This window comes from Hyperoodon ampullatus (assembly GCF_949752795.1).
Source record: "Hyperoodon ampullatus genome assembly, chromosome: 4".
NCBI classification, from domain to species: Eukaryota; Metazoa; Chordata; class Mammalia; order Artiodactyla; family Ziphiidae; genus Hyperoodon; species Hyperoodon ampullatus.
Genome location: NC_136917.1, coordinates 145,261,003 through 145,285,153, shown reverse-complemented (window position 1 = coordinate 145,285,153; position 24,151 = coordinate 145,261,003). Strand labels below are relative to the sequence as shown.

The window sequence follows — 24,151 nt, the reverse complement described above, 5'->3', positions numbered from 1 at the left end:
AGTTTTAAAAATTTAGTTCTTTTCCCTCAATAACAGGGCTCTCATGGAAAAGTGAACTAATAAGACATATTTATATTAAGGCCAATTATACAATCAACTGGTATCACAAAGCTATAGACATTAAGGAAAATAGATTACTTTTCTATTCAGTCAAAATAACCATTGCATTTCATTTAAAATAGGAACACTTACTGGCATTGTTATTGTTGGCTTTAAAACCTCTTTCTTTGATATAGGAACATTATAAGTGAAAGAAAGAAATGAAACTCAAGTACTTTTTTTTGTTATGGTGTGGGAAAATTTTTCATTACCCTTAGCTTCATTTCTCTATCAGTAAGAGGCCTGAGTTCATTTTTTAGGTGGATGTTGAGATAAGAAATGAACATAAGATAGTTACTGTATGGCTCTAAGATTATATTACTTAGATTTATGGATTATATTTTTATATTTTCATATTTATTTATGTTATTTAAAAATTAATAATGTATACATTTTAAGGTTTTCCCTTTATAATTAAGCTACCTTTTTCTAGAAGTCTGACATGTAAAGAAGTAGGAAAATACATCCCTTAATGAGGGGGAAAACACCAATCAATAGAAATAGGTCCAGAAATAACACAGATGATAGAATTAATAGCCAAGGATTTTAAAATAGTGATAGTCTTTCCACTAAATTTTTTGCTTTTGAAAATATCATTTCCATAAAATATTTGTGTTAAATACATTGGGTTTATTATTATTTTAAATGAAGTAAACTGAATATTTTTACATGTCTTAATTTTAATGTTTGCTATGGTAAATACACAAATAACTCATATAAACAGACATTTTGGGGAGTTCTTAAAAGATTTTGAGTGTAAAGGGTCTTGAAACCGAAATATCTGAGAACTGCTGCCTTAAGAAATCATTTCCATCTAATTCTTCATATTATACCTACTTTTTATTAAATCACACTTTTGATATTTTTCTTCTGAAATCAGGAAAGAATTTTACTAATTTTCATGTTTTTAAGTAAATAAGAAAATTATAGACTGTAAATACTTAAAAGGAAGCTTTCCTATCATTGAGTCCAGAGATTTTTACAGCTGAGAGATAGTTCATGTTTAACACATGTATTATTTAGATATGCATATTTTTTCAAATCAAATTTTATCTTTAAAAATATATATAATTAAAAAAATACTCCCAAGTTATTTTACACATTAATGATCAGAGCTTCTAACTGTACTGTTAGGTTAACTAATTTTTTTTGCAGTCCTGCCTTTGCCCTGCATGTATTTCAACTTTTTGGAAATATGTCAGAGATTAAGAAGGTGACTGGCCGGTCTTCTTTGTTTGTTTGTTTTTAAGCTAGTTATTGTAAAAATGTTTACACATTCACAGAAGTATAGAGAATACTGAAAGGAATTCCCGTATATTTATCTCTGAACCTTACCAATTGTCTACATAAGGCCACTCTTATTTCCTATATAATTTACATTTCTAGTAAACCTCCTTCTCCCCATCCCATCTACCTACCTTGCGGGATTATTTAAAAACAAATTCCAGACTTTATATGATTTCATCTGTAAATATTTCAGTATGAATCTGTAAGAGATAAGGTTGGTCTTTCTCTCTCTCTCTCTCCTCCTCTCCCTCTCCTTTTCTCTCTCTCTCATAATCAGAACATCTTTATTACGTCTAAAGTTTTTTCAATAATTATTTAATATCATCTAATATCCCATTATTCAAATTTCTTCAATTGTCCCATACTATTTTTTTTTTTAATTTTTGGCTGCGTTGGGTCTTTGTTGCTGCGTGCGGGCTTTCTCTAGTTGCGGCAAGCAGGGGCTACTCTTTGTTGTGGTGCACCGGATTCTCATCGCAGTGGCTTCTCTTGTTGTGGAGCATGGGCTCAGTAGTTGTGGCTCGCAGCCTCGAGAGCGCAGTTTCATTAGTTGTGGTGCACGGGCTTAGTCGCTCCGCGACATGTGGGATCTTCCTGGACCAGGGCTTGAACCCATGTCCCTGCATCGGCAGGTGGATTCTTAACCACTGCGCCACCAGGGAAGCCCCCATACATATTTTTCCAGTTAGTTTGTTCAAATCAGTATCCAGACGGTATCTGACTCACTCTGAGCAGAGTCATCATTGTTTACTTGTTATGTCTCTTAATCTATATGTTTTTCCTTTTCTTTTTTTCTCCTCGCCATTGAAGAAATATATCTATTTTGTCAGTATACTTACCGTTGACCTGAAACAAATACACTACCAGGTATTTCTTCAGCAAAGATGAGTTTATCCAGGATCAGCAGAGAATTACAACTTGGGGTCTGCAGCCATGGTGAGCCATGCTCAAGTTCCTGCATGGCAAGGGAAGGAGAACCTTTTTATGGGGGTGAAAAGGAAATTTGGAGGGCTAACCAGAGTCCATGGCCTTTCACTGGCTGATGAGTCCTTGCCAGGAAACAAGAGGAGTCTTTATTCTTCCTATTGAGCTCTACTATCATTGCAGGGTTTCCCTTTCTGGTATCCCAACTCTATTTAATTGAGGTTTCTGTTTATTAATTTTTTACATTTACCCCTTTGATCACAAGATTTTTCTCTGAAAGCATCACTGATTAAATGTAAGTTTGCCTAGTTTCAGCAGCCTTTTGTCCCTCAGTGTCAGGAAGGACCTTTCTTAGGTGTAGTGTCTCACATCAGAAGGAAATTGCATAGATTAGAAACTTATTAAGATCACACTCGAATAACAAGGAGAGGGAGGAGGGAGAACTTTCAGGTACTTTTTATCTAAAGTCCGTATGTTATCAAGATCATAGATATTGGAGATCGTCTGGAGCGTTATGTCATCATCAAAGGTTTGGTGACAAACTTCTAACAGGGTTTCTCTGGATATCTTGGGAAAGCTGTCTTATCAGATGTCATCTGCTTCAATTCCAGGAAATCTTTACTTTCAGGTCACCAGATGATGTGCAGGTCCAGTCAGGGTTTGGTGCTTTCTTTAGGTGTGTTATGTCACATGAATTCAAGAATCTATTCCTTGGAGTTTGGTGGCAAAAATATTGGTTAGCAGTGCCTGATAGGGGCCTCTCCAGGGAGGTTGAAAAGAGTTTTTCTGGAGGTGTCTTTTCCAATAGATGAAATCTCCAGGTTGTAAGGTGTGATGCTTAAGGTCTAGATTCAGTTTGCTGATATTTTGTTGAGGATTTTTCTGTTTATATTCATAAGGGATATAGGTCAGTAGTTTTCTTATGGTGACTTTGGTTTTGGCATCAGGGTAATATTTACCTCATAGAACGCTGAAAGCATTTATTTCTCCTATATTTTCTGGAAGGGTTTATGAAGGATTGATTAATTATTCTTTAAGTGTTTGATAGAATTTATCTTGACGCCAAAAAGATATAGACTTCTTTGTGGAAAGATTTTTTTGTTTTTTATAAATTTATTTATTTATTTGGCTGCGTTGGGTCTTCGTTGCTGTGTGCCGGCTTTCTCTAGTTGTGGTGAGTGGGGGCTACTCTTCGTTGTGGTGCGTGAGCTTCTCATTGCGGTGGCTTCTCTTGTTGTGGAGCACAGGCTCTAGGCGTGTGGACTCAGTTGTTTTGACACGAGGGCCTCAGTAGTTGTGGCTCGTGGGCTCTAGAGCGCAGGCTCGGTAGTTGTGGCGCACGGGCTTAGTTGCTCCACGGCGTGTGGGATCTTCCTAGACCAGGGCTCGAACCTGTGTCCCCTGCATTGGCAGGCGGATTCTAAACCACTGTGCCACCGGGAAGTCTTCTGGGAAGATTTTTGATTACTAATTTAAGCCCTTATTAAAAATCTATTCAGATTTTCTTTCTTTTTTTTTTTTTCATGGGTCCATTTTGGTAGTTTGTGTCTTTCTAATAATTTGTACGGTTCATCTAAGTTATATAACTGGTTGGCATGCAATTCATAGAATTTCCTTGTAATCCTCTTAATTTATGTTATCTTCTCTTTCCTTCCTGATTTTAGTAATACTTTCTTTTTGTCTTGGCTAATCTAGCTAAAGTTTCTCAATTTTCTTGAAATTTTCTAAGGACCATTTTTTGGTCCCGTTGATTTTCTTTACTTTAAAAATTTCTCTTTTCTACTGAACTCTGCTCTAATCTTTATTTCCTTCCTGTTGCATGCTTTGGGGTTTGTTTCCTCTTCTTTGGTAGTTTTTTAAGGTGGAAGCTTAAGTTATTGATTTGAGATCTTTCTTCCTTTCTAACATAGGTGTCATAGACATAAATTTCCCTCTAAAGCACTTCTATTTTTATATATTGCTTAAGTGAATAATTTACTTCTTTTTTTTTAACATCTTATTGGAGTATAATTGCTTTACAATGGTGTGTTAGTTTCTCCTTTATAACAAAGTGAATCAGTTATACATATACATATGTCCCCATATCTCTTCCCTCTTGCATCTCCCTCCCACCGACCCTCCCTGTCCCACCCCTCTAGGTGGTCACAGAGCACTGAGCTGATCTCCCTGTGCTATGCGGCTGCTTCCCACTAGCTATCTCTTTTACGTTTGGTAGTGTATATATGCCATGCCACTCTCTCACTTTGTCACAGCTTACCTTTCCCCCTCCCCATATCCTCAAGTCCATGCTTTAGTAGGTCTGCATCTTTATTCCCATCTTGCCCCTAGGTTCTTCATGACCTTCTTTTTTTTTTCTTAGATTCCATATATATGTGTTAGCATATGGTATTTGTTGTTTTTCTCTTTCTGACTTACTTCACTGTGTATGACAGACTCTAGGTCCATCCACCTCACTACAAATAACTCAATTTCGTTTCATTTTATGGCTGAGTAATATTCCATTGTATATATGTACCACATCTTCTTTATCCATTCATCTGTTGATGGACACTTAGGTTGCTTCCATGTCCTGGCTATTGTAAATAGAGTTGCAATGAACATTTTGGTACATGACTCTTTTTGAACTATGGTTTTCTCAGGGTATATGCCCAGTAGTGGGATTGCTGGGTCATATGGTAGTTCTATTTTGAGTTTTTTAAGGAACCTCCATACTGTTCTCCATAGTGGCTGTATCAATTTACATTCCCACCAAAAGTGCAAGAGGGGGCTTCCCTGGTGGCGCAGTGGTTGGGAGTCCGCCTGCCGATGCAGGGGACACGGGTTCGTGCCCTGGTCTGGGAGGATCCCACATGCCGTGGAGCGGCTGGGCCCGTGAGCCATGGCCGCTGAGCCTGCGCGTCCAGAGCCCGTGCTCCACAACAGGAGAGGCCACAACACTGAGAGGCCCGCATATAGCAAAAAAAAAAAAAAAAAAAAAAAAAAAAAAGTGCAAGAGGGTTCCCTTTTATCCACACCCTCTCCAGCATTTATTGTTCGTAGATTTTTTGATGATGGCCATTCTGACTGGTGTGAGATGATATCTCAGTGTAGTTTTGATTTGCATTTCTCTAATGATTAATGATGTTGAGCATTCTTTCATGTGTTTGTTGGCAGTCTGTATATATTCTTTGGAGAAATGTCTATTTAGGTCTTCTGCCCATTTTTGGATTGGGTTGTTTGTTTTTTTGATATTGAGCTGCATGAGCTGCTTGTAAATTTTGGAGATTAATCCTTTGTCAGTTGCTTCATTTGCAAATATTTTCTCCCATTCTGAGGGTTGTCTTTTCGTTTTGCTTATGGTTTCCTTTACTGTGCAAAAGCTTTTAAGTTTCATTAGGTCCCATTTGTTTATTTGTGTTTTTCTTTCCATTTCTCTAGGAGGTAGGTCAAAAAGGATCTTGCTGTGATTTAAGTCATAGAGCGTTCTGCCTATGTTTTCCTCTGAGAGTTTGATAGTGTCTGGCCTTACATTTAGGTCTTTAATCCATTTTGAGTTTATTTTTGTGTATGGTGTTAGGGAGTGTTCTAATTTTATACTTTTACATGCACCTTTCCAGTTTTCCCAGCACCACTTACTGAAGAGGCTATCTTTTCTCCACTGTATATTCTTGCCTCCTTTATCAAAGATAAGGTGATCATATGTGCATGGGTTTATCTCTGGGCTCTCAATCCTGTTCCATTGATCTATATTTCTGTTTTTGTGCCAGTACCATACTGTCTTGATTACTGTAGCTTTTTAGTATAGTCTGAAGTCAGGGAGCCTGATTCCTCCAGCTCCCTTTTTCTTTCTCAAGATTGCTTTGGCTATTTGGGGTCTTTTGTGTTTCCGTACAAATTGTGAAATTTTTTGTTCTAGTTCTGTGAAAAATGCCAGTGGTAGTTTGATAGGGATTTCATTGTATCTGTAGATTGCTTTGTGTAGTATAGTCATTTTCACAATGTTGATTCTTCCAGTCCAAGAACATGGTATATCTCTCCATCTATTTGTGTCATCTTTAATTTCTTTCATCAGTGTCTTATAATTTTCTGCATACAGGTCTTTTGTCTCCATAGGTAGGTTTATTCCTAGATATTTTATTCTTTTTGTTGCATGGGTAAATGGGAGTGTTTTCTTAATTTAACTTTCAGATTTTTCATCATTAGTGTATAGGAATGCTACAGATTTCTGTGCATTAATTTTGTATCCTGCTACTTTACCAAATTCATTGATTAGCTCTAGTAGTTTTCTGGTAGCATCTTTAGGATTCTCTATGTATAATATCATGTCATCTGCAAACAGTGACAGCTTTACTTCTTTTCCAATTTGGATTCCTTTTATTTCTTTTTTTGTTTGTTTTGTTTTCTTTTTTCTTTTTTGCAGTACGCGGGCCTCTCACTGTTGTGGCCTCTCCCTTTGCAGAGCACAGGCTCCGGACGGACGGGCTCAGCAGCCATGGCTCACGGGCCTAGCCGCTCCGTGGCATATGGGATCCTCCTGGACTGGGGCAAAAACCCGTGTTCCCTGCATTGGCAGGTGGACTCTCAACCACTGTGCCACCAGGGAAGCCCTATTTCTTTTTCTTCTCTGATTGCTGTGGCTAAAACTTCCAAAACTTCGGTGAATAATAGTGGTGAGAATGGGCAACCTTGTTTTTTTCCTGATCTTAGAGGAAGTGCTTTCAGTTTTTCACCATTGAGGACAATGTTGGCTGTGGGTTTGTCATGTATGGCCTTTATTATGTTGAGGAACTTTCCCTCTATGCCTACTTTCTGCAGGGTTTTTGTCATAAATGGGTGTTGAATTCTGTCAAAAACTATCTCTGCATCGACTGCGATGATCATATGGATTTCCTCCTTCAGTTTTTTAATATGGTGTATCACATTGATTGATTTGCATATATTGAAGAATCCTTGCATTCCTGGGATAAACCCCACTTGATCATGGTGTGTGATCCTTTTAATGTGCTGTTGGATTCTGTTTGCTAGTATTTTGTTGAGGATTTTTGCATCTATGTTCATCAGTGATATTGGCCTGTAGTTTTCTTTCTTTGTGGCATCTTTGTCTGGTTTTGGTATCAGGGTGATGGTGGCCTCGTAGAATGAGTTTGGCAGTGTTCCTCCCTTTGCTATATTTTGGAAGAGTTTGAGAAGGATACGTGTTAGCTCTTCTCTAAATGTTTGATAGAATTCGCCTGTGAAGCCATCTGGTCCTGGGCTTTTGTTTGTTGGAAGATTTTTAATCACAGTTTCAATTTCAGTGCTTGTGATTGGTCTATTCATATTTTCTATTTCTTCCTGGTGCAGTCTTGGCAGGTTGTGCATTTCTAAGAATTTGTCCATTTCTTCCACATTGTCCATTTTATTGGCATAGAGTTGCTTGTAGTAATCTCTCATGATCCTTTGTATTTCTGCAGTGTCAGTTGTTACTTCTCCTTTTTCATTTCTAATTCTATTGATTTGAGTCTTCTCTCTTTTTTTCTTGATGAGTCTGGCTAATGGTTTATTATTTTTGTTTATCTTCTCAGAGAACCAGCTTTTACTTTTATTGATCTTTGCTATCGTTTCCTTCATTTTTTTTCATTTATTTCTAATCTGATCTTTATGATTTCTTTCCTTCTCCTAACGTTGGGGTTTTTTGTTCTTCTTTCTCTAATTGCTTTTGGTGTAGGTTTAGCTTGTTTATTTGAGATGTTTCTTGTTTCTTAAGATAGGATTGTATTGCTATAAACTTCCCTCTTAGAACTTCTTTTGCTGCATCCCATAGGTTTTGGGTCATCGTCTCTCCATTGTCATTTGTTTCTAGGTAGTTTTTGATTTCCTCTTTGATTTCTTCAGTGATCTCTTGGTTATTAAGTAGTGTATTGTTTAGCCTCCATGTGCTTGTATTTTTTACAGATTTTTTTCCTGTAATTGATATCTAGTCTCATCACGTTGTGATCAGAAAAGATATTTGATACGATTTCAGTTTTCTTAAATTTACCAAGGCTTGATTTGTGACCCAAGATATCCTGGAGAATGTTCCATGAGCACTTGAGAAGAATGTGTATTCTGTTGTTTTTGGATGGAATGTCCTATAAATATCAATTAAGTCCATCTTGTTTAATGTATCATTTAAAGCTTGTGTTTCCTTATTTATTTTCATTTTGGATGATCTGTCCATTGGTGAAAGTGGGGTGTTAAAGTCCCCTACTATGATTGTGTTACTGTTGATTTCCCCTTTTATGGCTCTTAGTATTTGCCTTATGTATTGAGGTGCTCCTACGTTGGGTGCATAAATATTTACAATTGTTATATCTTCTTCTTGGATCGATCCATTGATCATTATGTAGTGTCCTTCTTTGTCTCTTGTAATAGTCTTTACTGTAAAATCTATTTTGTCTGATATGAGAATTGCTACTCCAGCTTTCTTTTGATTTCCTTTTTCATGGAATATCTTTTTCCATCCCCTCCTTACTTTCAGTCTGTATGTGTCCCTAGGTCTGAAGTGGGTCTCTTGTAGACAGCATATATACGGGTCTTGTTTTTGTATCCATTCAGCCAGTCTGTGTCTTGGTTGGAGCATTTAATGCATTTACATTTAATGTAATTATCGATATGTATGTTCCTATTCCCATTTTCTTAATTTTTTTCGGTTTGTTATTGTAGGCCTTTTCATTCTTTTGTGTTTCATGCCTAGAGAAGTTCCTTTAGCATTTGTTGTGAAGCTGGTTTGGTGGTGCTGAATTCTCTTAGCTTTTGCTTGTCTGTAAAGGTTTTAATTTCTCCATCAAATCTGAATGAGATCCTTGCTGGGTAATCTTGGTTGTAGGTTTTTCTCCTTCATCACTTTAAATATGTCCTGCCACCCCCTCTGGCTTGCAGAGTTTCTGCTGAGAGATCAGCTGTTAACCTTATGGGGATTCCCTTGTGTGTTATTTGTTGTTTTTCCCTTGCTGCTTTTAATATGTTTTCTTTGTATTTAATTTTTGATAGTGATTAGTATGTGTCTTGGCATGTTTCTTCTTGGATTTATCGTCTATGGGACTCTCTGTGCTTACTGGACTTAATTAACTGTTTCCTTTCCCATGTTAGGGAAGTTTTCAACTATAATCTCTTCAAATATTTTCTAAGTCCCTTTCTTTTTTTCTTCTACTTCTGGGACCCCTATAATTCGAATGTTGGTGCATTTAATGTTGTCCCAGAGGTCTCTGAGACTGTCCTCAGTTCTTTTCATTTTTTTTTCTTTATTCTGCTCTGCTGTAGTTATTTCCACTATTTTATCTTCCAGGTCACTTATCCGTTTTTCTGCCTCAGTTATTCTGCTATTGATTCCTTCTACAGAATATTTCATTTCATTTATTGTGTTGTTCTTCACTGTTTGTTTGCTCTTTAGTTCTTCTAGTTGCTTGTTAAACGTTTCTTGTATTTTCTCCATTGTATTTCCAAGATTTTGGAACATCTTTACTATTGTTATTGTGAATTATTTTTCAGATAGACTGCATAGTTCCTCTTCATTTGTGAGGTCTGGTGGGTTTTTGCCTTGCACCTTTATCTGCTGTGTGTTTCTCTGTCTTCTCATTTTGCTTAACATACTGTGTTTGGGGTCTCCTTTTTGCAGGCGGCAGGTTCATAGTTCCTGTTGTTTTTGTTGTCTGTCCCCAGTGGCTGAGTTTGGTTCAGTGGGTTGTGTAGGCTTCCTGGTGGAGGGGACTAGTGCTTGTGTTCTGGTGGATGAGGCTGGATCTTGTCTTTCTGGTGGGCAGGTCCACATCTGGTGGTGTGTTTTGGGGTGTCTGTGGCCTTATTGTGATTTTAGGCGGCCTCTCTGCTAATGGATGTGGTTGTGTTTCTGTCTTGCTAGTTGTTTTGCATGGGGTGTCCTGCATTGTAGCTTTCTGGTCATTGAGTGGAGCTGGGTCTTGGCATTGAGACGGAGATCTCTGGGAGATTTTCACGTTTTGATATTATGTGGAGCTGGGAGGTCTCTTTCGGATCAGTGTCCTGAACTTTGCTCTCCCACCTCAGAGGTACAGCCCGGATGCCCAGCTGGAGCACCAAGAGCCTGTGCTGCACATGGCTCAGAATAAAAGGGAGAAAAGCAAGCAAGCAAGCAAGCAAGATAGAAGGGAGGGACGAAGGGAGGGACAGAGGGAGGGAGGAAGGGAGGAAGGAGGGAGATAAAGTAAAATAAAGTTATAAAATAAAAAATAATTATTAAGAAAAAAAAGTTAAGTAATTAAAAAACAAACAAAGAAACAAAAAACGGACAGACAGAACCCTAGGACAAATGGTAAAAGCAAAGCTATACAGACAAAATCACACACAGAAGCATACACATAGACAGTCACAAAAAGAGAAAAGGGGGGAAAAATATATGTCTTTGCTCCCAAAGTCCACCTCCTCAATTTGGGATGATTGTTGTCTCTTCGGGTATTCCATAGATGCAGGGTACATCAAGTTGATTGTGGAGATTTAATCCGCTGCTCCTGAGGCTGCTGGGAGAGATTTCCCTTTCTCTTCTTTGTTCGCACAGCTCCCGGGGTTCAGCTTTGGATTTGGACCCGCCTCTTCGTGTAGGTCGCCTGAGGGCGTCTATTCTTCGCTCAGACACGACGGGGTTAAGGGAGCAGCTGATTCGGGGGTTCTGGCTCACTCAGGCAGTGGGAGGGTGGTGAGGGAGGGATACGGATGCGGGGCGAGCCTGCGGCGGCAGAGGCTGGCGTGACATTGCACCAGCCTGAGGCGCGCCGTGTATTCTCCAGGGGAAGTTGTCCCTGGATCACGGGAACCTGGCAGTGGTGGACTGCACAGGCTACCGGGAGGGGAGATGTGGATAGTGACCTGTGCTCGCACACAGGTTTCTTGGTGGCGGCAGCAGCAGCCTTAGTGTCCCATGCCCGTCTCTGGAGTACGCGCTGATAGCCGTGGCTGGCGCTCGTCTCTGGAGCTCCTTTAAGCGGCGCTCTGAGTCCCCTCTTCTCGTGCAGCAGGAAACAAAGAGGGAAGAAAAATTCTCTTGTCTCTGGCAGCTCCAGACTTTTTCCCAGACTCCCTCCCGGCTAGCCGTGGCGCACTATCCCCCTTCAGGCTGTGTTCACTCAGACAAGCCCAGTCCTCTCCCTGCGATCCGACCGAAGCTCGAGCCTCAGCTCCCAGCCACCGCCCGCCCCGGTGGGTGAGCAGACAAGCCTCTCGGGCTGGTGAGTGCAGGTCGGCACCGATCCTCTGTGCGGGAATCTCTCCGCTTTGCCCTCCACACCACTGTTGCTGTGCTCTCCTCCGTGGCACCGAAGCTCCCCCGCTCCGCCACCTGCAGTCTTTGCCCGCGAAGGGGCTTCTAGTGTGTGGAAACCTTTCCTCCTTCACGGCTTCCTCCCACTGGTGCAGGTCCCGTCCCTATTCTTTTGTCTCTGTTTTTTCTTGTTTTTTTTTTTTTTTTGCCCTACCCAGGTACGTGGGGGAGTTTCTTGCCTTTTGGAGGTCTGAGGTCTTCTGCCAGCATTCAGTAGGTGTTCTGTAGGAGTTTTTCCACATATAGATGTATTTCTGTTGTATCTGTGTGGAGGAAGGTGTTCTCCGCGTCTTACTCTTCCGCCATCTTGAAGCTCCGCCAGAGCTCTGTTTTCTGTTACTCATTACCTTTCATATCCTTTTGTTGGATAATAAATGGAGTATATAAGAAGTCACAGAGATCCTGATACTTTATTTATTTGTTTGTTTATTTATTTATTTTTGGCTGCATTGGGTCTTTGTTGCTGTGCGTGGGCGTTCTCTAGTTGCAGCGAGCGGGGGCTACTGTTTGTTGCAATGTGCGGGCTTCTCATTGCGGTGGCTTCTCTTGCTGCAGAGCATGGGCTCTAGGCGCACGGCCTTCAGTGGTTGTGGCATGTGGGCTCCGTAACTGTGGCTTGCTGGCTCTAGAGCACAGGCTCAGTAGCTGTGGCACAGGCTTAGTTGCTCTGCAGCATGTGGGATCTTCCTGGACCAGGGATTGAACCCGTGTTCCCTGCGTTGGCAGGTGGATTCTTAACCACTGAGCCACCAGGGAAGTCCAAGCTTCTGGTACTTCAGAATGCTAGCATTGAAGATCTCATTTTGTCACTTTGCCCTTTCTTCTTTGCCATCTTTCTTCTGTCCTTAGATTAAAAAAAGTGAACTTTGTAGTTTATCCTTTTCTTTCCTGATAGAGGGTAATTGATCGTATATTTGTCAAACTGCATAGCTGTTTGTTTGTATGTGTTTTTTTAATTTGCAGTCCTCCTTCATTTTTTAAAAGGGTTATTTATTAAGTGTCAGATTTGTGCCAGGCACTGTGCTGGGCACAAGGATGGTCTTTGTCCACATGGAATTTACACTCTTTTTTTTTCTTCTAGTTTTTAGAGTTTTTAACTCATTTACAAATAAGAAAAACTGATACATGCTAACATAAATAATTTTTATGAAAAATTACTTTTTTGAAAGCAAAACAATCCATTAATGAGGAGAGTGATATTATTTCACAGTTTTGCAAATCTCTTTAATATCTGGCTTAATAGAAGAGGGCTGGATTTATCATACCTGCTTTTTTGCATTCAGTCTTTTACAATATCATTATGCCTCTGGATAAAAGGCAAATGATGTCTTAGTATTGTAAAAATAGCTTTGATCTTGAGTACACTTGAAAGGGTCTCGTGGACCCTCCAGATCACACTTTGAGAACCACTGCTGTATTCTAATCTCCTCATTTTACATGTAAAGGCCCTGGATCTCAGAGAGATTAAGCGAGAAATCCAAAATTACATGGCCTGTTCATGATAGGATACAGATCCTAGAGGTTTGTCTCACTTCTCTTCGTTTGGATTCTCAGTCACAAACCTGGGAAATATACCCTAATGGCCTGTCCTGTTCTCTCTAGTTGTTGCCTCTAGCAAGGACTGTCACAGTATATTACTGCCCCCTACTCCCATTTTTTTAAATAAAAGAAAAGAGGAAAATCAACAAACATGATAAATTCTGCCATTGGCTTACTGTGTTAGTATTTGAATTAGAATTTCTATTTGAACTAAAATGCTAAGGCAAATTCTATTGCACTCTGTTCCATGTAAGCTGCTGATGACAGACTGCACAGTAAATATCACAGGGAGATATAGAAAGCAGATTAACCATAGTCTCATCAATTATCACATATTCTGTGTCTGAATGTAATGCAGTCACATATCCTAGGAAAATTTTCACAAGAAAAGGCTGAAAAGGTGGTGGGTATATTAAGAATTTGCAAATAAACTGGCGATCTTTTTGAAGTTTTTAGATAAAATGGGAGTTTTTCTGAAATTAGATACTTTCCATTCCTTAGCCAGACCTTATTCTGTCTTTTTAAAAAAAAACAAAGAATCTTCTTGGTCACTTAAGAGATCATTTCCTTTGTATCCTACCAGATGATCCAGAGAAGGATCATAGCCTTGTTCCTTTAAACAACCTAATGCCCAGAAAAGCTGGTCCAGTAGAGGAAATTCTTCCCAAGGAATATACTTCCTACTTTCATTTTTTTTTAGGTTCTACATTTTTTGGTTCTAAATTATGAATCACATCCATTTCTTTTTTCATTAATATAGTGACATAATGGTAATTCTCTTCCTCAGTGAAAGAATTCACAACAGGGAAATTCCTGGCGGTCCAGTGGTTAGGACTCTGCACTTACACTGCCGGGGGGCACGGTTTTGATCCTTGGTTGGGGAGCTAAGACCCTGCATGCCGCACAGCACAGTGAAAAAAAAAAACAGAATTCACAACGGTGAACATTTTTTAGGTGAAGAACTGCTTTTCCCCAGGTTTCCCTTTGGGCACATTCTTCCCAGTTTACCCTGAAGTCCAAATGACCACCAGGAAGTTGGAAACTGCAGGTTGCAAACAACACTGTCCTTTTCCCCAGGAGAACAGTGAGGATGCCTGCAGCTGGTCACCATTCCTCCCACCCTGATTCAGGGCCTCAGCCCCTGTGGCTCCGCACTGGTGGTCATGGGGTAGGAGTGGAACTTACACTCTTGAGGGGAGGACAGGAATAGAATAGACAAGTCACAAATGAATTTTCAATTTCAAATTACATTGTAGGGAGATGAACACTGGTGGGGTTAGCTTTATCAGGAGGAGGGACACCTCTTTAATTTTAACAGGAGGGAAGAAGGGTAGAGTGGGCATGTCGATGGGATGGGGAGAAGGAGGTTTACTAGAAATGTAAATTATATAGGAAATAAGAGTGGCCTTATGTAGACAATTGGTAAGGTTCAAAGATAAATATATGGGAATTCCTTTCAGTATTCTCTATACTTCTGTGAATGTGTAAACATTTTTACAATAACTAGCTTAAAAACAAACAAACAAAGAAGACCGGCCAGTCACCTTCTTAATCTCTGACATATTTCCAAAAAGTTGAAATACATGCAGGGCAAAGGCAGGACTGCAAAAAAAATTAGTTAACCTAAGAGTACAGTTAGAAGCTCTGATTATTAATGTGTAAAATAACTTGGAGTATTTTTTAATTATATATATTTTTAAAGATAAAATTTGATTTGAAAAAATATGCATATCTAAATAAAACATGTGTTAAACATGAACTATCTCCCAGCTGTAAAAATCTCTGGACTCAATGATAGGAAAGCTTCCTTTTAAGTATTTACAGTCTATAATTTTTTTTATTTACTTAAAAACATGAAAATTAATAAAATTCTTTCCTGATTTCAGAAGAAAAATATCAAAAGTGTGATTTAATAAAAAGTAGGTATAACATGAAGAATGAGATGGAAATGATTTCTTAAGGCAGCAGTTCTCAGATATTTCGGTTTCAAGACCCTTTACACTCAGAATCTTTTAAGAACCCCCCAAGATGTCTGTTTATATGAGTTATTTGTGTCAGTATTTACCATAGCAAACATTAAAATTAAGACATGTAAAAATATTCACTGTTTACTTCATTTAAAATAATAATAAACCCAATGTATTTAACACAAATATTTTATGGAAATGTATTTCCTTTGAAATACAAGAACAATTGTTTATTGAAAAAGCTGAATTGTTTATAAGATTTCTACTTATATACTAAAGCAACTTAGTTTATCATATGACAGCTATACTGAGTACATGGTAGATAAGTTTGGATGAAGCTACTGATTAGATTAAACTACAATATTTTCTTGTATTTCAAAGAAATAATACTCCTAATAACAAAGCCACATAATATAGAAGGTGCTTTCCATTTTCACTTCTCAGAAGTAACAACAGTGGTGATCTATATTTACAGTGCCTGTAAGGTAGGAAGTAGGGTTAGAGAAAGGAAATGGGGTTATAATAGACAATAAGTAGCTTTTCTCCATTTTTTTTTTTTTTAAACCAGGTTTCTGCTTTGGGTCTGGATCCCTCAGGTGCCCGTTTGGTGACTGGAGGATATGACTATGATGTTAAGTTTTGGGATTTTGCTGGAATGGATGCTTCTTTTAAGGCATTTCGATCCCTTCAGCCCTGTGAATGGTATGTATTATGAAACTTAATACCTTCATATTTGAAGACAGAGTCTCTTGTTGTTTGAATTCCGTTTATGATTATTTTTACCAAAATACGATAAATTTACATGACTATATACTACATTCGTTATTCAGATGAAAGTGAAGTGTACCTTTTATGTTTCTTTTCTTTAGTAAATTTCCTTTAGTTTCATTAATTTATTCTTTAGTGAATTTCCTTTAGTTTCATTAATTTATGTTTTAAAGCCATTTTCTGTCTTTTGTTGTTTTTTAATAAATATTTTAATTTAGAAATTGTTACCTTGCCTAGTTTACTTTAAAACACTTCATTAAATACTGTGTAATATTATATGTGTGTGTACAACATATGTTAAGCCAAGTGCTAGTTGGTGCTGCATTGTGCAGTTATGGTCAGCTAGCATTATATTATAAATGACTTTACATGTTGCTACCGTAAACCACCCTCTTATTTCTACTTTTGACCATCGTTGATCTTTTAGCATATTGGATATCAGAAATGGATTTTATTGGTGAAACTATCTTGTTAACTTGCATAATGTATGTTGGAAATGAGCTTTCAATGATGAGATTTAAAAATATTCAAGATATGTGGATTAGCTGAAATTACTCTGACTCAATTTCTTACTCTTGCATGAATGGGGTGTAAATCTAGTTTTGCCTTCAACCTGAACTCTTAGGGGTTTTGTTTAATGTCCACTTGAAAACTCTGGATTTCATCAACTCTATGGAGAAGGTTCCTGTCTCTGGACCATTGAGCGTTTGCTTCCAGTGAACCTTTTGTGAAAGTGGTGGTTGGAGCATCTAAACGAGATGCTGGGATTTTTCTCAAGCCTGCAGAATAGATCATATGAATTGTTTGTGCTTACTTGCCAATAAATATTACATAATAAATGTCTGTCTTATGTGGACCAGAATTGAGTCAGACCTCAAATTTCTCTGGCAGTTATATAGTTATCTAGCAAAATAACCTTGCTGACTAAAGTGACTCTGGTCAGTGTTCTACAAATCATTATTGATTTTGTAAAGTTTGAAGTCATAACTCTTAAGCTGTCTAGTAGTAAAGATTTGAGGATTCCCTAAATAGATCTTAACAGATATAGGATCAATTGAAAGGAAAAAAAACCCCCTGATTATCTCCAGTGATGGCTATATTTAAAATAGCTCTTATGATTTAAAATAGTGACATTTATCTTGAGTTAGTATGATGACCTTTTTTTAAATAAATTTTATTTATTTATTTATTTATTTATTTTGGCTATGTTGGGTCTTCGTTGCTGTGTGCGAGCTTTCTCTAGGTGCAGCGAGCGGGGGCTACTCTTGGTTGCAGCGCGTGGGCTTCTCATTGTGGTGGCTTCTCTTGTGGTGGATGGGCTCTAGGCACACTGGCTTCAATAGTTGTGGCTCACGGGCTCAGTAGTTGTAGCTCATGGGCTCTAGAGCACAGGCTCAGTAGTTGTGGCACACGGGCTTAGTTGCTCCGCGACATGTGGGATCTTCCCGGACCAGGGCTCGAACACATATCCCCTGCATTGGCAGGCGGATTCTTAACCACTGCACCACCAGGGAAGCCCCATGATGGGCTTTTTAAAATGTACTTAAAATATGTTGTTTAGGGCTTCCCTGGTGGTGCAGTGGTTGAGAGTCCACCTGCCGATGCAGGGTACACGGGTTTGTACCCCAGTCCGGGAAGATCCCACACGCCGTGGAGCGGCTGGGCCCGTGAGCCATGGCCGCTGAGCCTGCGCGTCCGGAGCCTGTGCTCCGCAACGGGAGAGGCCACAACAGTGAGAGGCCCGCGTACCGCAAAAAAAAAAAAAAAAAAAAAAAGTTGTGTATATCCCTTTTTCCCACATGATAGATAGTCTCTTGATTCATATAGGGATTGTGCTCTCCTACCTCTACAACTATAAGGTGGCTTGTTCAGGACTATCCAGTGCTATGTCAATGATCAGCTCTGAATGGAATATATATCTCATGAGTCTCAAGCCAGTGCTCTATTATTCACTAAACTATGTCATTTGCTACACTGTTGTCATTGAAAATGCAGAAAAAAGCAAGAATAAGCTTATTTTCTCTTCTGTAATTAAATTGTTGCATCCTATATGTAATTGTGAGCTATCAAAGATTAGATAGATGGGAAGAAATAGAATTCTTGACAATTCATATAAAATTAATATAAAACTCTAATAATTGCAAACATTATGTGAATGTTACTCCTTTAAATCATGAAAACTATTTAACTTTGCTATCACTTGTCCCTAATCTCAAAGTAATGTGACTCTGCTTTTTATGATGTTTTTGTGACTCAGTGTGTATTTTATATCTATTTACATATTCATCTACAATTCCCTTTTTACTGTAAAAAAAGATTTCAAATGGAGAGAAAAGCAGAGGGATTAGTATGATAGCCATCTACCCTTTACCTAGATTTAAGTTATAAATATTTTTCTTTACTTGCTTCATCTCATTTTTGTAATTTTTGAATTATTTAAAAGTAAAGACACTGTTTGTATGTAACAAAACAGAAACAGACTCACAGATGGAATAAGCCAGTGGTTACCAGTGGGGAGAGGGAAGGGGAGAGGGGCAGGATAGGGGTAGAGGATTAAGGAGATACAAACTACTACGTATAAAATAGATAAGCAACAGAGATACATTGTACAGCATAAGGAGATATAGCCATTAGTTTGAAGTAACTTTAAATGGAGTATAATCTATAAAATGATTGAATTGCTCTGTTGTACACCTGAAACCAATAAAATATTATAAATCAACTATAATATAAGAAAAATAAAGACAGATACACCTTTCACTTTGAAATACTTCAATGTGTTATCTTTGAAAAAGATAGACGCTTTCTTATATAAATGTAGTTCCATTATTTTTAACAAAATTCTTCATAATTCCTTAATATTTCCAATAAACATTCTGTATTTAAATTTCCCCATTTGCCCTCAAAATGTATTTAAAAAAATAATTATTTATTTATTTTATTATTTATTTTGGCTGTGCCGGGTCTTAGTTGCGGCAGGCAGGATCTTCAGTTGCAGCATGTGGACTTAGTTTCAGCATGCATGTGGGATCTAGTTCCCTGACCAGGGATCAAACTCATCCCCCTGCATTGGGAGTGCAGAGTCCTACCCAGTGGACCACCAGGGAAGTCCCTGAAAATGTGTTTTAATGCTGGTTTGTCAGACATGGATCCAATCAAGTAATACACATCACATCTATTTTGTATCTCTCTTACATCTCTTTTAATCTACACTGACCCTTCCTTAACTATTTTCTTTCCCACAACTTTATTAAACAGACAAGTCTAGTCCTCCTCTATGAGATTCTTCCTTCCTGATTTTCTAATTGCTTCCTTTTGATATTATTTAAGTTGTTTCTTTATCTCCAGTATTTCCTATAAAAGATCCAGAGGCTTGATTATAATCCATATTGTTTCACATCAGATGGCATGTATTGTCTGGTTGTTGTCACTATTAGTGACTAGCAATTAAGACTGATCCCTGGAGTAAGTTGGGACATCTGATTCCTCCATTGTAAAGTTAATATTACATACTTGAGATAGGCAAGAACTTTGGGGGGAAGATACCTTGGTACCATGTAAATATCCAGATTCTATTCATCCTTTCACTTAATAAGTTGAGCATCCATTGATTATTCATACCTGAATCATTTATTTCATCAAGGGCTGCAAGATAGTGGTTTTCTAATTCTCTTGTTTCATCTACTTTTACTTGCTGGCATTCTTCTAAGAGAAGTACTTTTCCTCATGCCTGATGTTATTTGGTTCCCCTGAAATACAGTTCCTACTGGAGAGTCAGGATAAATGCTTAGTTATTTCCCTTTTATCACTCATTTTTAGCTTATGCATTGGTGTTGATAAATGAGTTGTTATTCAGGGTGATAGTTTTTTTTTAAGTTTTTTGCTTTTTTTTTGATTACTGGTATTTATGATTTTAAAATTTTCATGTGTTTCAGTCAATTGCAGTCATTCTTCTTTTTTTAAAAAAATTTTTATTTATTTTTGGCTGAGTTGGGTCTTTGTTGCTGCACTCAGGCTTTCTCTAGTTGTGGTGAGCGGGGGCTACTCTTTGTTGCCATGTGCAGGCTTCTCATCGCGGTGGGTTCTCTTGTTGCTGAACACGGGCTCTAGGCGTGTGGGCTTCAGTAGTTGTGGTGCGCAGGCTCAGTAGTTGTGGCTCTTGGGCTCTAGCGCACAGGCTCAGTAGTTGTGACGCATGGGCTTAGTTGCTCTGTGGCATGTTGGGATCTCCCCAGACCAGGGATTGAACTCATGTCCCCTGCATTGGTGGGCAGATTCTTAACAACTGTGCCATCAGGGAAGTCCCAGTCATTATTCTTTTTGATGTTTAAAGTGTCTCAGATTTGGCCATTGGGAGTCCCTGATTGCTATGTAGTTTTGACATGACCTAATTAGTCTTTAAAAGCTTACTTATTTTCTGGAACAACATGTTGTAGGCTTCCCAGTACATGCCTTTCCAGGTCCCACAGTGAGCATTTCCCCACAGACACCTGTTTTGTTAGTGGGAATGGTATTCAGAGACCAAATCTGGATGCTACACATGTTCATTGATATTGGGGTATCATTACTTCTTGACCTTTTCAGTGGAAGAGGTGAAAAATATAGATAAGTGTGTGTGTGCTTAAATGATGAGATCATATTGACATTTCCATTTCAAAATTTTAGTAAACTTTAAATTTCTGAATATTTTTTAATTTACTGAAAAGATGTACAGATAGTCCAGAGTTCAGGTGTACCCCTAACCCAGTTTCTCCTATTGTTAACATCTTACATTACCATGTCACATTACGTTTGTGATAATTAAACGAACATTGGTACATTATCATTACCTAAACGCCAAACTTTATTTCGATTTCACTTTTTTTTATAAACTAATATCCCTTCCAAGATATTACATTACATTTAGTCTTCATGTCTGTTTAGTCTCCTCTGGTTTATGATAGTTTCTCAGTCATTGTTTGATTTTCATGACTTGACAGTTTTGAGGTGTATCGGTCAGGTATTTTGTAGAATATCCCTTGACTTATTTTTTAATGGCATTTTCCTCATGGTTAGACTGAGGCTGTGGGTTTTTGGGCTGAATATCACAGAGGTGAAGTACCCTTCTTGTCACATATCGGGTACATGCTATCATGTTTTTAAGGTTTCTCCACTATAGAGTTACTTTTTCCTCACCTTTCCATATGCCATTCTTTGGAAGCAAGTCAACAAATGCTGCTCACACTTGGTAGAGTGGAAAAATTAAGCTCTCCCTACTGAAGGGGGTGATAATTACATAAACTACTTGGAATTCTTCTGCAAGGAAGAATGTTTGTTTGTTTATTTATTCATTTCTATTTATTTATACCTTGAATTATAAGTCAATACTGTGTTATTTATTTTATTGCTCAGATTGTTTCAGCTGTGGCCATTGTGAGCTCTTTCAGTTTGCCTCTTGTGTTCTTTTCTTTGACATGCCTTTTTGTTTGTCTGTTTGTTTATACTTCCTTACTTTTGGGTACTATGAGATGTTCCAAACTCATATTTTCTTTACCCCTGTCCTAGAATTAGTCATATTTCTTTGGAGAATGATATCAGAAAAAAAGGATCTAGGCTCTTCCTGTGCTTGTTGCCCCTGGGGTGTCACTGCTTCTAGGCCTTCTCAACAGAGCTAGGAAGTTTATGCCTGTGTACTAACCTATGTATGTGCTATATGTGTAATTGTTTCTGTATCCTTTTGCATTTATATTAAGCTAAACATGAGTTCATACTGAAGTCTCTGACTCTAATCCAGTAACATTGATTCATTCTAGCCTTCCCTCTTCTTCTGTCTTGGAAACTTACACTTTCCTCCAGTGAGAAACCTCACTTCTACCTCCCATGCATTTATATATTTGTTTAACCCCAGTATACATGTAAAATAATTTCAGAATTGTTAATCTGTATCCCCATTCAAATTTAAATTTAATATTACAGAATGTTTACTTAATGTCTTTGATTTTTATACTCAAATTCAAAGATAGAACATATTTTTGAGGAAGACTTACTAGTCAAGACCAGGAGTTGGCAAACATTTTCTGTAAAGGGTCAGATAGTGTTTTAGGCCTTACAGGCCACAAATGATCTTTGTTAAATTTATTTGTGTGTGTGATATGTCTATATTATATAATAATAAATTTAAATTAAATTTTTAAATAAGGAAAAAAATGCAGTGCAGGTATCTATGTTTTTTCTTTTTCTTTTTTGATTTCAATATCATTCTCTTTATTCTATTAGCTCATTGTTCCAGTTTTTGATTCTGACATCCAGTATATTAATGATCAGAACCTTGGTTTTTGCCAATTGCAGATTTGATAAATGTGCAATAAGTTCTCATTCACTTGATAACTTGTTAAATACGGCAAGAGTCAGACTTTAGTATGCCATTAGAAACCTTTCTTTGTTTTGACATTGGTCTGTTAAACAACTTTTTAGATTAAGTGGTTCACTCACATGAGAATCCATGCATACCAATTACTCAGCTAAATTCTTCCATAACTTTTTTGTCACCCATCTACATTATTTCTATATCATCTATCAAGAAAACTTGAGGGAATTTGTTAACTGTCTTAAAGATATAAAAACACATTATACTGTTTTCAGACTATCTCCTCACCTGTAATAGCAGATGTCAGAATTTGGCTGATATTCGAGAGGCAACATTATGATGAATAAGTGGGTTTCAAAGAGGTATTCACACACAAAGGACCTCCATAGCCATTCAGGAGGGAAGGCAGAAGTTCTAAATCTATGGGTGAAACTGAGGTAAGGTATTCTGGATTTGGGGCACCTCTGATGAATTTCTCCAAAGGACTCTGATGCTGTAATATTCTTAGCCTCATTCTCACTCTCCTGGGCCACCTGAAAAGACTGATGTTAAACGTTTCCTTGATCTACCAGTATAAAAATCAAATTTTAAAAAATGCTTTTCTTTTGTTGTTCAACTTCTTTTTGATGCATCTTTCATTTTTTGTATTTTGAAGTCTGTTTAGTAACTTGTTTGGACTTTTACCCAGTATCAATATTAGATTTATGGATCTCTGGTTTCTAAAGTCTTCCTTTGTCATTTAGTGAAAATCAGTACCACATTCTCTCTGATCCAATCTGCTAGTCACTTTTTACTTTCTTTATGTTTCCTCATAGATTCTTAATAACTATATATATAGGTTTAAGAATTAGAATCCTTGGGATCACAAACCCTTTGGTTGTATCCTCTATGCAAAAAAAAAAAAAAGAAATGTGGATGAAGTAAAACTTGTCATTAAATATCGAGTAGTTTTGGATCACTTAGGTAGCCCAAAATAAGAATTTCTTATCTCAGCCCTTTTGAAAATGACTAAATACTCTCTATTCTTTTCTTTTTTAAAACACTTTAATTAATCAAGTACTACATAAGTAACGTTTTCATACAGAAGTTAAAATATTTCAGATAAAACTAAAGTTCTTCCTTTATCATCTTCATTTTAATCTTTTTCTCAGGTTTCATCTGTTTTCATTATGGTATATATTTTTTGAGGTTTTTCCATGCAGTTATCAACAAATATCAAATGTATCTATCAAAAAACTGTATTCTATATTTATTTTCATAAATGGCATAGATCGTTGTTATTCCATAATTTTTTTTCTCACTCAATATCGCTTGGAGATTTTTAATAAGACTACATGTATACTACTCTATTCTTTCTAAGCACTACATAGCATACTATGTATAATTTACCATAGTTAAGTGGTTTTAAAACTTTAATAGGCATCAGAACCATCTGAAGGGCTTGTTAAAATATTAAATGCTATACCTTACCTTTAGAGTTTCCAATTCTTTAGGTCTGGTGTGGCCAAGAATTTGCATCTCTAACAAGTTCCCACATGCTACTGGCGTACCTGATCTGAGAACATACTTTGAAAACCACTACACTGATTAGCTGTTCTCCCCTTGATGGACTTGGGTTATGGCCACTTTTTCACTATTCTGAATAAATGATGAAATGATTACCTCTATACTGCATTGGGCATATGTGTAAATTGCGTGTTTCTCAAGAATAGATAGCAAGAAATGAAATGCCTTTTGTGCACATTTAAAAATGCTGACATTGTCAAATAACCGTCTTTTGATTATCCGTTTTGTGAAATGTCACATGGATTTATCCCTGGGAGACAAGGGAGGCAACACAATTATGTGCTTTGCTATCTGTGCATGAACTAACACATGCACAGTGACCAATCAGGGACAGATTTTGGAGGAAGTGGTGTGATTGGTCATTGA

General features: G+C 37.7%; 1 protein-coding gene and 1 pseudogene across 3 annotated transcripts in view; one reads left to right on the top strand and one right to left on the bottom strand.

Moving 5' to 3' along the window:
• The window catches only part of WDR70 (WD repeat domain 70), a gene marked incomplete at its 5' end in the record, with an annotated part of 295,937 nt that overhangs the window by 46,496 nt on the left and 225,290 nt on the right, over window positions 1-24,151 (top strand). For both annotated transcript variants that reach the window (XM_079703924.1, XM_079703925.1), the window contains one exon: window positions 15,674-15,807. In XM_079703924.1, the coding sequence (XP_079560050.1) occupies window positions 15,674-15,807 (134 nt within the window). The remainder of the gene's footprint in view (window positions 1-15,673; window positions 15,808-24,151) is intronic.
• On the bottom strand, window positions 5-14,303 carry LOC307052214 (nucleotide triphosphate diphosphatase NUDT15-like; annotated as a pseudogene). Its single transcript has 4 exons — window positions 14,049-14,303; window positions 13,719-13,951; window positions 2,226-2,341; window positions 5-56 (listed from the first exon to the last, which is right to left on the bottom strand). The product of its transcript is annotated as a nucleotide triphosphate diphosphatase NUDT15-like (transcript).